Consider the following 14,763-nt stretch of genomic DNA (forward strand, 5'->3'; position numbering starts at 1 on the left):
TCTCCGTCACTCTGCTCTCCGTCACTCTGCTCTCTCCGTCACTCTGCTCTCTCCGTCACTCTGCTCTCCGTCACTCTGCTCTCCGTCACTCTGCTCTCCGTCACTCTGCTCCCCGTCACTCTGTTCGCCCCGTCACTCTGCTCTCCCTGACTCTGCTCTCCATCACTCTGCTCTCCGTCACTCTGCCCTCCATCACTCTGCTCTCGTGACTCTGCTCTCCGTGACTCTGCTCTCCGTCACTCTGCTCTCCGTCACTCTGCTCTCCGTCACTCTGCTCTCTCCATCATTCTGCTCTCCGTCACTCTGCTCTCTCCGTCACTCTGCTCTCCGTCACTCTGCTCTCTGTCACTCTGCTCTCCATCACTCTGCTCTCCGTCACTCTGCTCTCCTTCACTCGGCTCTCCGTCACTCTGCTCCCCGTCACTCTGCTCGCCCCGTCACTCTGTTCTCCGTGACTCTGCTCTCCGTGTCTCTGCTCTCCGTCACTCTGCTCTCTCCATCGCTTCGATCTCCCCATCACTCCACTCTCCCCATCACCCTGCTCTCCTCATCGCTGCACTCTCCCCATCGCTCTGCTCTCCCCATCACTCCACTCTCCCCATCATTCCGATCTCCTCATCGCTCCGCTCTCCCCATCGCTCCACTCTCCCCATCGCTCCACTCTCCCCATCGCTCCGCTCTCCTCATCGCTCCGCTCTCCCCATCGCTCCGCTCTCCCCATCGCTCCGCTCTCCCCATCGCTCCGCTCTCCCCATCGCTCCGCTCTCCCCATCGCTCCGCTCTCTCCACCGCTCCGCTCTCCCCATCGCTCCGCTCTCTCCATCGCTCCGCTCTCCCCATCGCTCCGCTCACCCCATCGCTCCGCTCTCTTCATCGCTCCACTCTCCCCATCGCCCCTCTCTCCCCGTCGCTCCGCTCTCCCCATCGCTCCGCTCTCCCCATCGCTCCGCTCTCCGCATCGCTCCGATCTCCCCGTCGCTCCGCTCTCTCCAACGCTCCGCTCGGCCCATCGCTCCGCTCCCCCCATCGCTCCGCTCCCTCCAACGCTCCGCTCTCCCCATCGCTCCTCTCTCTCCATCGCTCCGCTCTCCCCATCGCTCCGCTCTCTCCAATGCTCCGCTCTTCCCATCGCTCCGCTCTCTCCAATGCTCCGCTCTTCCCATCGCTCCGCTCTCCCCATCGCTCCGCTCTCTCCAATGCTCCGCTCACCCCATCGCTCCGCTCTCTCCAATGCTCCGCTCTTCCCATCGCTCCGCTCTCTCCAATGCTCCGCTCTTCCCATCGCTCCGCTCTTCCCATCGCTCCGCTCTCCCCATCGCTCCTCTCTCTCCAATGCTCCGCTCTTCCCATCGCTCCGCTCTCCCCATCGCTCCGCTCTCTCCAATGCTCCGCTCACCCCATCGCTCCGCTCCCCCCATCGCTCCGCTCCCTCCAACGCTCCGCTCTCCCCATCGCTCCTCTCTCTCCATCGCTCCGCTCTCCCCATCGCTCCTCTCTCCCCATCGCTCCTCTCTCTCCATCGCTCCGCTCTCCCCATCGCTCCGCTCTCCCCATCGCTCCGCTCTCCCCATCGCTCCTCTCTCTCCATCGCTCCGCTCTCCCCATCGCTCCGCTCTCCCCATCGCTCCGCTCGCCCCATCGCTCCGCTCTCCCCATCGCTCCGCTCTCCCCATCGCTCCTCTCTCTCCATCGCTCCACTCTCCCCATCGCTCCGCTCTCCCCATCGCTCCTCTCTCTCCATCGCTCCACTCTCCCCATCGCTCCGCTCTCCCCATCGCTCCGCTCTCTCCATCGCTCCGCTCCCCCCATCGCTCCGCTCCCTCCAACGCTCCGCTCTCCCCATCGCTCCTCTCTCTCCATCGCTCCGCTCTCCCCATCGCTCCGCTCTCCCCATCGCTCCGCTCTCTCCATCGCTCCGCTCTCCCCATCGCTCCGCTCTCCCCATCGCTCCTCTCTCTCCATCGCTCCGCTCTCCCCATCGCTCCGCTCTCCCCATCGCTCCGCTCTCTCCATCGCTCCGCTCTCCCCATCGCTCCGCTCACCCCATCGCTCCGCTCTCCCCATCGCTCCGCTCTCTTCATCGCTCCGCTCCCCCCATCGCTCCGCTCCCTCCAACGCTCCGCTCTCCCCATCGCTCCTCTCTCTCCATCGCTCCGCTCTCCCCATCGCTCCGCTCTCCCCATCGCTCCGCTCTCCCCATCGCTCCGCTCTCCCCGTCGCTCCGCTCTCCCCATCGCTCCTCTCTCTCCATCGCTCCGCTCTCCCCATCGCTCCGCTCTCCCCATCGCTCCGCTCTCCCATCGCTCCTCTCTCCCCGTCGCTCCGATCTCCCCATCGCTCCGCTCTCTCCAATGCTCCGCTCGCCCCATCGCTCCGCTCCCCCCATCGCTCCGCTCCCTCCAACGCTCCGCTCTCCCCGTCGCTCCGCTCTCCTCTTCGCTCCGCTCTCCCCATCGCTCCGCTCTCCCCATCGCTCCTCTCTCCCCATCGCTCCGCGCTCTCGCCATCGCTCCGCTCTCTCCGTCCCTCCGCTCTCTCCGTCGCTCCGCTCTCTCCGTCGCTCCGCGCTCTCTCCGTCGCTCCGCTCTCTCCGTCGCTCCGCTCTCTCCGTCGCTCCGCTCTCTCCGTCGCTCCGCTCTCTCCGTCGCTCCGCTCTCTCCGTCGCTCCGCTCTCTCCGTCGCTCCGCTCCCTCCAACGCTCCGCTCTCCCCATCGCTCCGCTCTCCCCATCGCTCCGCTCTCCCCATCGCTCCGCTCTCCCCATCGCTCCGCTCGCCCCATCGCTCCGCTCCCCCCATCGCTCCGCTCCCTCCAACGCTCCGCTCTCCCCATCGCTCCGCTCTCTCCATCGCTCCGCTCTCCCCATCGCTCCGCTCCCCCCATCGCTCCGCTCCCTCCAACGCTCCGCTCTCCCCGTCGCTCCGCTCTCCCCGTAGCTCCGCTCTCCCCGTCGCTCCGCTCTCCCCATCGCTCCGCTCTCTCCAACGCTCCGCTCGCCCCATCGCTCCGCTCCCCCCATCGCTCCGCTCCCCCCAACGCTCCGCTCTCCCCATCGCTCCGCTCTCCCCATCGCTCCGCTCTCCCCATCGCTCCGCTCTCCCCATCGCTCCGCTCACCCCATCGCTCCGCTCTCCCCATCGCTCCGCTCTCCCCATCGCTCCGCTCACCCCATCGCTCCGCTCACCCCATCGCTCCGCTCTCCCCATCGCTCCGCTCCCCCCATCGCTCCGCTCCCTCCAACGCTCCGCTCTCCCCATCGCTCCGCTCTCCCCATCGCTCCGCTCTCCCCATCGCTCCGCTCTCTCCATCGCTCCGCTCTCCCCATCGCTCCGCTCCCCCCATCGCTCCGCTCCCTCCAACGCTCCGCTCTCCCCGTCGCTCCGCTCTCCCCGTCGCTCCGCTCTCCCCATCGCTCCGCTCACCCCATCGCTCCGCTCACCCCATCGCTCCGCTCTCCCCATCGCTCCGCTCCCCCCATCGCTCCGCTCCCCCCAACGCTCCGCTCTCCCCATCGCTCCGCTCTCCCCATCGCTCCGCTCTCCCCATCGCTCCGCTCTCCCCATCGCTCCGCTCACCCCATCGCTCCGCTCTCCCCATCGCTCCGCTCTCCCCATCGCTCCGCTCTCCGCATCGCTCCGCTCTCCCCATCGCTCCGCTCTCCGGGAAGCCCTGTGTTAGTCTATTTATTTTAATCCCTCACCCAATCATTTCACACTTGCATTTTAAAAAAAACTGGCTTCAGCTATCCCTTTACTTTTAAAATATAAATATATGGAATAGAACAAATCTATTTTGAGCCACATTCCTCCTTGCAATGGAGATTAGAAATGGTGCTGTTACATTGATTTGTTTTAATTCAAGATGTAATTTAAATATATTAATGCTAATTATCATGATGCTCCAATTATGCACAGATATTTCCTGGCAGACTTGTAATTTTGAGAAGCGGCCTTAATTCTTGTAATGATTTCCTGCTAATATGTTAATAGCCAAGATTTAATACTCTGCTAATTTGTTTTTGTAGGAAACTTAATGAAGCAATTCTGAATTTGACATATTCGATAACAAGAAATCAAAGAAGGGACGGAACTCCCACAGTCAATTCAGACTTTAGTTTGTTTGCAGAAGAAGATAAAAGACAGAAAAATGGAGAAACTACTACAGGTTCTGGTAAATTATAAAACAATAGTGTATTAAATGGGAATACACTCTAATTACAGTCATGCTTAAGCAATATCTTCACTTTTAGGTTCCATTTATGCTTGGGTAGGTAGGACATAGTCTCCAGGTATGGTTGAGGACTAAGAATACTTGTACAGTGCTGATAGAAGTGGCTTTAAAATACTTTTATACCTCATCACAATGTGTACACGTAAAAGTGAAACACCGCAAATGTTGGAAATCTGAAATTAAAACAGAAAATTCTGGAAAGACACAGTACATCTGGCAGCATCTGTGGGAAGAGAAACAGGTTTAATTTTTCAGATTGATGACCTTTCTTCTGAGACTTTTTTATTTCAATTTGTTCTTGTTTGCCGTACTTTTGGCATATTATACCTCAGTTTATATATAAATAGCCACTTTTTCTTTTCCAGCCTTTAACATATAGTAAAAGCACTTTTATGCAGATTGATGCAGGACCGTTTTTGGCCTCAGACTGGACTTTGTACATTTTAAACAGGTTTCTCCAATTCTTGGGTAAAAACACCTTTCATTTTATTTCAATGATGATGTTTATAGGTTGTTATGTCATGAGATATGTCTTTAAATTTAAGATAAAATGAAGGGAGTCAAGCAACGTGTCCTGAAGCCTGCTTGACTTGACAATAGTCCTGCGGCAGTTGAAGATCAAAGGGAGGAGTTGGTGTAAAGTATTCAACTGGTTTGTTTCAAATCACTAGCTTTCGGAGCACTGCTCCTTCCTCAGGTGAATGAAGAGGTGGGTTCCGCAAACATATATATATAGACAAAGTCAAAGATGCAAGACGATACTTTGAATCCTAGCCTATGAGGATGGTGGTGGTTAACTGGGAAAGGCTCTGTAGGAAAACCTTTCCGCTCGGGGCAAACTTGGGACCGGTAATTTCTTGTTTCAACTTTGAGGCCTCCACTGGGCATTTGTGAGGCCTCCACACACACCCACTGCCCCTAACACTGCCTTTGCTTATCCACCTCCTTCCCGCCTGAAGATACAAACAAGCGTCTTTCCCTGGACATGAGCCACAACTCCACTTTAAAGTGTTCAAGATTAGAGATACAGGGCGCGATTCTCCGCAAATGCGGAGAGTCGTAAAGGCTGCCGTGAAACTGGCCGTGTTTCACGGCAGCCTCCGCGCCCCCTCCCGGGACCCGATTCTCCCCCCCAGGCGGGGCTAGCAGCGGGGCCCCGTGAACCCGGCATCACGGCCTTAGCGACCGCCGCTAAGCCCGCGCGCCAAGCGTCACGGCGGCTGACGCACATGATGATGTCAGCCACGCATGCGCGGATGACGTCATCATGCATATGCGTCAAACCCGCGCATGCGGGGCCGTCATGCCCCTCAGCCGCCCCGCGGACTGATCCTGTGGGGCGGCGGAGGAACAAAGAGTGCACGGGTATCGGACCCACTGCCCATGATCGGTGCCCACCGATCGCAGGCCCATGCCACCCTTGGTACGGCCGTGGTGCGGCCGTGCCAATCGGTGCCATGGTTGTCCGGGACGGCACTTAACGGCCGTTTTCACAAACGGTGAGAGCAGGTGTGTTTGCGTTCGTGAAAGCGGCCGTAAAGGCCTGGGAACTCGGCCCATCGGCCTGGGGAGAATCGCTGTTCGCCGTAAAAAACGGCGAGCAGCGATTCGTGTCGTGGGGCGGCCGTGGGGGAGGGGGGGGGGAATAGCGGGAGGTCGGGAAAAATGTCGGGAAGGCCCTCCCGCTATTCTCCGACCCGTCGTGGGCAGCGGAGAATCGCGCCCACAGTTTCTGAGTTCTCTGAGGGCTGAATTCTCCCATCAGGGACCTGGGGCTGGATTCTCCGTTATTGGGACTATGTCCCCACGCCATCGTAAAAACTGTGGACTTTCACGCCGGAAAAACTGGTGTGAAAGGGCCACATATTCCGAGCCCTGCAGGGGGCTAACAGGGACCCGGCGTGAAACTAGCAGCTTTTACTGCAGATACGGGCCCCCGCATATCCGGCTCGGAGGTCACGCATGCGCATTGCGTCGGCCTCCAGCAGCTGTGCTGTGCTCCATGGCGGACTCAGGCCGCGGAGCTAGACCCTAAACATAGTAGCCCTGATCGGCTGCACGTCCAACCCTGACCACCCGCCGAAAAATTGCCCGCCCACATATAAGGCCCCCCCCTCTAATTGGTCTGCCACCAACCAGGGTGGCCACGGACTGAGTCCGCAGCAGCCACTAGTATCCCGACCGGCAGGACCATGTTAGATCCACGCCGTCGGGACTTCGGTTGGTTGGGGGCGGAGAATGGCGGGGCAGGCCTCTGGCAATGACTGCAGGTAGGTGCTATCTGGGCCCGGAGAATCGGGGAACCGGCACCGGCCGCGATTTTGCCGTCGGGGTGCAGAGAATCCAGCCCCAGGTCCAGGGGCGGGGGTGAAGACAGGGGGTGTTTCTCGCTGCAGAGGCTGACCAGAAACCACCCCATATCTTCCACCCCTGATATAATTAATTATGTATCCAGGGATCTTTAGCTCTTCCATGGCAGGGCAAGCATGATGGTACAAATTGTGCCATCATTCCCAGGTGGCATATTGATCCACCATTGAAGAGAGAAAATGGCGATGCAGAAACGCTCTGAGGCTGGGAGATGAACCTTCTCGCAGACACCGAAGCTGAAAGATTCACCTGAAAGATGCTCCCGCCACCCACTGCTGTGGTGTTCCAGGAACCAAACTCTCTGGCAGCCTTGATCCTGAACTCCAAGGATAGCCCCCAGCCTTCTTCTGGTAAGTCCAGCCTTTAGCATGCCATGTTGGTCCAGACATCAAAAAATCTGCGCTGTAAATTCACACTGGCGTAAAACCAATTCCTGGACTTCCCGTTCAATTCTCCTGTGTGCCCCCCCCACCCCCCCCCCCCCCCCCGCCCACTCACAATAAATCCTTGATAGGGACATGGAAGAATTCCGCCATTAGTCTTTAAATGTTCCAGAAAGGTGCTGAAAGTATCGGGTATTAAATGGTTGGGCACAAACTGTCCATTTACATCTAAGATAGAAGAGAGATGGAGCTAAGAATAACTAATGAGCATTTCTTGCTGGATGTAAGCTAATTCACATTGCCATGGTGAAGCGTGCAGAGGAAGTCATTTTTGAGAGCAGGTTACAGGCTTCCCTATTAATCAATGACTATCACAGACAGTGGTGGCACAGTGGTTAGCATTGCTGCCTCACAGCACCAGGGACCCGGGTTCAAACCCAGCCTTGGGTGACTGTCTGTGTGACGTTTACACTTTCTTCCCGTGTCTGCACAGATTTCCACCGATTGCTCTGGTTTCCTCCCGTCGTCCAAAGATGTATGGGTTAGGTGTATTGGCCATGCTAAATCACCCCTTAGAGTCCACGGATATGTATGTGAGGTTATCATGATATGGCAGGATGAAAATGGCAGCGGACCTAGATAGGGTGCTCTTTCGGAGGGTTGTGAAGACTTGATGGGCCAAATGGCTTCCTGTAGGTATTCTATGATAACTGTTTTGTGTGGTCAACAGAGAGAAGAGATTGGCTTTAAAAACTACCACTGTCAGATGTGGAAGGGAAATTACCTCTAGTCTTCACACCTGGTAGCAAATTTAAGAAACTTTCCAAAAACTAAGGGAAGCCCCTGGAGATGGTTACTCAAAGTTACAATCCAGCAAAATGGGAAAATACAATCTCATTGAAAGCTGAAAATACATAATAGGGCAGCACAATGTAAATAGATAGACACTGTCATCGGGTGAAGCATACAGGACTGTAGTATTTAACTGACCTGATTAATACTACAGTCCTGTATGCTTCACCCAATGACAGTGTCTATGTATTTACATTGTGTACCTTGTGTTGCCCTATTATGTATTTTCTTTTTCTTTTCTTTTCATCAACTTAATGATCTGATTGAGCTGCTTGCAGAAAAATACTTTTCACTGTACCTCGGTACACTTGACAATAAACAAAATCCAAAGATGGACTTTTCCAACAATCAACGATGGTTTCATGGACATCATTACTGAGACTAGCTTCCGATTGAATAATTTAGGGAATTCAAGTTCCACCTGCTACTCTGGTGGGATTTGAACCCATGTCACCAGAGCTTGGGTCTGGGGATTACCAGTCCAGTAACTTTACCACCATCTTGCCCACTTCTGCTACCATTTATGTGAAGAGGTGCTGCCTAGCTTCACTCTTCAGCTCTGATTGTAAGGGGCTCCCAGGGCAGTGCCAAGAATGGGGATAAGCAACTTTTTCAAGAAATAACGAGACTGACGTGTTTAAAAATCGAGACTTTGGCCGGGATTCTCCCTACCCGGCGGGGCGGGGGGTCCCGGCGTGTTGGAGTGGCGTGAACCACTCCGGCGTCGGGCCGCCACAAAGGTGCGGAGGTCTCCGCACCTTTAGGGGCCTAGCCCTCACATTGAGGGGCTAGGCCCGCGCTGGAGTAGTTGGCGCTCCACTGACTGGTGTGAACCACCTTTGGCGCCACGCCAGCCAGGGCCAAAAGGACTTCGCCGGCCGGCGTAAGTTCGCGTATGCACCGGAGTGTCAGAGGCTGCTGATGTCATCCCGACACATGCGCAGGGGAGGGGGTCTTTTCCGCCTCCGCCATGGTGAAGACCATGGTGAAGGCAGAAGAAAAAGAGTGTCCCCACGGCACAGGCCCGCCCACCGATCGGTGGGCCCCGATCGCAGGCCAGGTCACTGTGGGGGTACCCCTCGGGGGTCAGGTCGCCCCGCCGAGTCTCGGGTGATGGAGAATTTGGGACACGGCGGGGGCGGGATTGACGCCGGCCCCGGGCGATTCTCCGACCCAGTGGGGGGGGGGGGGGGTCAGAGAATCCCGTCCTTTCTTTCACTGGTGCTAATTTCAAATATACATTTATCACTAACGTGAGCATAACCTCCACACCTATAGTGTGTTAGCGTTTATTAACAGGGGGCTTGAGTTTAAGAGCCACGGGGTTATGCTGCAACTATACATGACCCTGGTGAGACCACATTTGGAGTATTGTGTGCAGTTCTGGTCACCTCATTATAGGAAGGATGTGGAAGTATTGGAAAGGGTGCAAAGGTGATTTACCAGGATGCTGCCTGGTTTGCAGGATAGGTCTTATGAGGAAAGGTTGAGGGAGCTAGGGCTTTTCTCTTTGGAGTGGAGGAGGATGAGAGGCGACTTAATAGAGGTTTATAAGATGATGAGGGGGATAGATTGAGTGGACGTTCAGAGACTATTTCCTCGGGTGGATGTAGTTGTTACAAGAGGGCATAACTATAAGGTTCAGGGTGGGAGATATAGGAGGGATGTCCGAGGTAGGTTCTTTACTCAGAGAGTGGTTAGGGTGTGGAATGGACTGCCTGCTGTGATAGTGGAGTCAGACACTTTAGGAACTTTCAAGCGGTTATTGGATAGGCACATGGAGCACACCAGAATGACAGGGAGTGGGATAGCTTTATCTTGGTTTCGGACAATGCTCGGCACAACAACGAGGGCCGAAGGGCCTGTTCTGTGCTGTACTGTTCTATGTTCTACGTTCTGATAGCAACTGTCGATTGTTAAAAGGGCTGTAATTCCATGGAGCGTATGATGGGTGATAAGTATTGAAAAGAAAATTCCTTTCTATAGTTTAAATATAGGTTGCCCACAAAGAGAATTTAGTGTTTGGTCAATAGTGCTTTTTGGTCAGTTATTGCAGTAAAAATCACAAAGCATGAAATCTGGTGTCATCCTTTTCAGATATTAACTGGAAGTTCAAATTACTTTTTAAACATTATCAGTCTCTGTGGGATACAGTACAACTTTAAAATATTAAACATTGTGATTGGTTCCACTCTACTTTTAGGAGTTGTTCACCATGAATCCTTTCTATACTTTTTGAATAACAAAGAACTTGCAACAAACACAATGGCCAAGATTCTCCAATCCCGCGGCTAAGTTCTGATGCCGGCGTGAAAAGCAGCACCAACCACTCACGGTGTCAATGGTCCCTGATAATGAGGAACACTCCCCCTCCTCGAGGGTTAGGTCGGCACCAGAGTGGTCCCCGCAGCTCCAGCCGGCTCGCTAAGGCCGGCGTGATTCCGCACATGCGTGGAACGGCAGGCTTGATTCCACGCATGCACGTGGGTTCCCGTCTCCGCGCCGGCTACTGGATAATATGGCGGAGCCCTACAGGGGCCTGGCACAGAGGAACATAGGCCCCCATGGAACCAGCCCACCCGCCGATCGGTAGGCCCCGATCGCGGGCCAGGCCACTGTGGAGGCCCCCCGGGTCGGATCCCCTGCCTCCACCTCCAGGACGGCCCCCGCAGGCACACCTTCCAGGTCCCGCCGTATGGCCGGCGGCACTTGGCCAAACACTCAGCCCATCGGGGCCCAGAGAATCGCCGGGGAGGCCGCTTTCAATGGCCCCCGACCGGCGCGGTGGGGAGGCCGCGGTCGCCCAAGAAGGGAAGGGGGGGGAAGTGGACACACCAGGACAGACAATATCAATATGGATATAAGAATCACACGTACTGTAAATATTAAACGTAAAGTGTTATTGTGTATAAATTGAAAATACCAATAAAAATATTTTTTAAAAGAGAAGGTTCTGACCACCAAAACTGACATTTTCATCAATGGTTTGTGACAGAGGAAACCATATATTGTTGAGGGAAACGGCCAGAAGAACCAAGTTGCATTTTTATCAGAATGATATCGCCCTCTAGAGTACAATGCTGCACTTTGATGCAGTTTTCCATAATTAGAATCTGTGCCCACAAACGAACAAAAAAATGTTATCATAAGTTTTGTTCCGCACTGACAATATCCCTTTAAATGAGTGTAATTGTTTTTGTCAGTTTCTGAAAGCTCTCGGCTTATTCTATGACCTGCCAATGACAACCTAAATTACATCCTGTTTGTTCATTTCAGAATCTTAAAATGAACAGTGAGAGCTCAGAGAGAGATGAAAGCTGTAGGGTGCTGGATGATAGATTTAGGCTAATTTTGAACTATATTTAGCTACTGCCATTTCTAAACTTTGAATATTGATGAGCAAAGTGATATCAAACAGCAAGCTCCTTCCCACATATGTGCATTTTGGCATGAATTATTTCACGGATGGGCCGTCATTATTTTTCAGCAGGGATTTGATGTCCACTTGAAAATTCAAAACTTTGAGATTGTTCTACATTTAGACAGGTATATACTGAATTAGAATTCTCCGAGGCTTCAGCCATGGTTTAGTTGGTTGCATTCTCACCTCTTGATTCACAAGGTTCTGGGTTAAGTCCTACTCCAGGACCGGAGTGTAAAAATCAAGGTTAACACCCTACTGCTTTGCAAATGAGGAATGCTGCACAGTTGGAGGTGCTGTCTTTTGGAATAGATGTTAAAATCAGACCCCATCTACCTGCTTGGATGAATGGATGGCACCATGTTGAAGAAGACTTGGGCTGTTGTCCCCAGTCCTGTTCTGGCCAATATTTACCGTTCAATCAACATTACAAAAATGGATTATCTGGTTATTATCACATTGCAGTTTGTGGCAGTTTACATTGTGCAAATTGGCTGACATGTTTCTTACGTTGCAAAAGGAACTGTACTTCAAAAATACTTCACTGCCTGTAAAGTGTTTTGAGAAGCCTGGTAGTCATGAGAGCATTATTTAATACAAGTCTTTCCTTTTCCGCTTTCCACGATCGGCCCCAGAACCTGAGTGCACACTGAGCTGACCAATTAACAGGCAGCCAGCCTGAAACGTGTGCTGAGAATCTCTGAGTGCTGCCTGAGGGCAGGTAGGGGGCAAATGCTGAGAAAAGGGAGGGTGTGGGCTGGCGTTACTCAGCGGACAGCCGCTGCAAAGTGGTGTCAAGGAGCTGCAGACCTGTTCAAAATAAATTGCGATGGAATAACTGTGCAAACACAAACCTTAGTCCCCAGACACCTTTTAAAATTTTATTTCAGCCCAGATATTTCGTCCCGCATTAGATCAAAGGTGCACCTAAATGCAAGAGCCGCCTGACCCACCAACCGTAAAAGCAAATGGGCCGCGTAAAATAGTGTTCAATAGAGCCTTTAATGGGTTAAATTGCCTGCTTGATTGTCAGCAGGCTCGCTTCTGATCAAAATTTTCCCGAGTGCATGATGTTGTCGCGCCGCGCACCTGATTTCTTCTCACCCCCGCCCGCCTGGGAAATGTAAAACTCTGACCACTGTGTCTTTCTTTGTTCCACTGGTAAATTGTACCATAATTAATGGATCTTTCTCAGTCTGTTGTTTTCTCTATCCCACCCCCCCTTTTAAATCCCTTACTTTTATTATTAACCAGACATGCAACATTCTGCAGCTAAGAGTAACTGATCTGCTCTTGGTCCTCTGCTAGTCATACTATAAATGAAGATCCATAGAATTGCTACAGTGCAGAAGAAGGCCATTTTGCTCATCGAGTCTGTCTACCAAGAGGACCCACACAGGCCCACTCCTCCGCCCTATCCCCATAATTCCACAATCCCACCTAACCTACACAGTGTTGGACACTAAGGGACAATTTAGCATAGCGAATCCACCTAACCTGTGTGGTAGTCACCACTGTTGTATATATCACATACGAGATGTAATACGGTAAGGCTCCTGTACTACAGGTACAGGGGTAGAGCCCTGCCTACTGGCTCCGCCCAGTAGGCAGAGTATAACTGTGTGTGCACACCGAGCTGCAGCCATTTCGGCAGCAGCTGCAGGAGGCTACATATCTCTGCTTAATAAAGCCTCGATTACACTCTACTCTTGTCTCGCCGTAATTGATAGTGCATCAATTTATTACGCAGAGATTTCAAAACGATGGATCTCCGCATCAAGCCTGATCGCCTGCAGCTGCACCCTCAAGCAGACAACGCCAAGTCGGCCTTCGCACATTGGCTAGCCTGTTTCGAGGCATACATCGGATCTGCGACAGAACCACCCACAGAGGCACAGGAACTCCAGATCCTGTATACACGGCTGAGCTCCGATATCTTTCCCCTCATCCGGTACGCACCTACTTATGCTGAGGCCATGGCGCTGCTGAAAGAGAACTACACCCAGCAGACCAACAAACTCTACGATAGGGCACCTCCTGTCCACGCGGCATCAACTCCCCAGTGAGTCTGTGGAAGATTTCTGGCATGCCCTGCATGCCCTGGCGAGGGACTGCGATTGCCAGGCCGTTTAGGCCATTGAACCTTTCGAACTCCTAATCAGGGACGCTTTCATTGCAGGAATAGGGTCGGCGTACATCCGCCAGCGCCTCTTAGAAGGGGCTACCCTCAACCTCGCGGCGACCACGAAACTCGCGTTCTCAGTAATGGTCGCCTCCCATAATGTACAAGTGTACGCCCCCGACCGCAAGGCGGTCCTGAACATCGTGGACCCCACCAGCGAACACCCCATTGTGGACCCCACCAGTGACCGCCCCCAGCCAACCCCAAGCCTGCGCCGCGCGGCAGCCAGCCAACCCCGTGGGACCCAAGTGCTAATTCTGCGGATAGACAAAGCACCCCCGGCAGCGCTGCCCGGCGTGGAGCGCACTCTGCAAGGCCTGCGGGAAGAAAGGACATTTCGCTGCTGTGTGTCAGGCCCGCACAATCGCTGCTGTAACCAGGCCCATTATTCCTGCACCCCCCACGTGCGACCCGTGGGCGCCGCCATTTTCGTCCCCACAACCCACGTACGGCCCGTGGGCACAGCCATCTTCCTCGCCTCTGAAAACGAGCGGCCTGTGGGCGCCGCCATCTTCCCCCCATCAGGCTTCGTGCGGCCCGTGGGCGCCGCCATCTTCCCCGCCTCATCGACGGGCACCTCATCGCCTGCAACCACCGCCGACCAGTCAGGGGCCTTCCAACACAAGCTACCGCTCGCCTCCATCATGATCATCCCGGCCGCACAACCTCGCATCCACATCGACGATGGTAAAGGTCGATGGGCACAAGACATCATGCCTTCTTGACTCCGGGAGCACAGAGAGCTTCATCCACCCCGATATGGTAAGGCGCTGCTCCCTCGCGGTACACCCCATCACACAACAAATCTCCCAGGCCTCCGGATCCCACTCCGTGGCGATCTGGGGGTACTGCACCGCCACCCTCAACATCCAGGGTATAGAGTACAGCGACTTCTAGCTCTACGTCCTCCTCAACCTCTACGCTGCCTTGCTACTCGGCCTGGACTTCCAGTGCAACCTCCAAAGTCTCACTCTGAAATTCGGCGGGCCCCTACCACCCCTTACTGTTTGCAGTCTCACGACCTTTAAGGTCGACCCGCCTTCCCTGTTTGCAAACCTCACCCCGGATTGCAAACCTGTCACTACCAGGAACAGACGTTACAGGGCCCAGGACAGGACCTTCATCAGGTCTGAGGTCCAGCGGCTGCTACGGGAAGGCATTATCGAGGACAGCAACAACCCCTGGAGAGTGCAAGTGGTAGTTGTGAAAACTGGGGAGAAAAACAGGATGGTCATTGACTACAGTCAGACCATCAACCGGTACACGCAGCTCGACGCGTACCCCCTCCCACGCATATCTGATATGATCAATCAGATTGCACAGTA

The 14,763-nt window shown here is 54.1% G+C and overlaps 1 protein-coding gene across 1 annotated transcript in view; it reads left to right on the forward strand.

Annotated features, from left to right (window-relative positions):
* Positions 1-14,763, forward strand: part of LOC119967280 — a 304,394-nt gene that overhangs the window by 237,198 nt on the left and 52,433 nt on the right. The window contains exon 18 of the mRNA XM_038799603.1: positions 4,025-4,170. Coding sequence (XP_038655531.1) covers positions 4,025-4,170 — 146 coding nt within the window. The remainder of the gene's footprint in view (positions 1-4,024; positions 4,171-14,763) is intronic.

Source organism: Scyliorhinus canicula, chromosome 6 (assembly GCF_902713615.1).
Source record: "Scyliorhinus canicula chromosome 6, sScyCan1.1, whole genome shotgun sequence".
NCBI classification, from domain to species: Eukaryota; Metazoa; Chordata; class Chondrichthyes; order Carcharhiniformes; family Scyliorhinidae; genus Scyliorhinus; species Scyliorhinus canicula.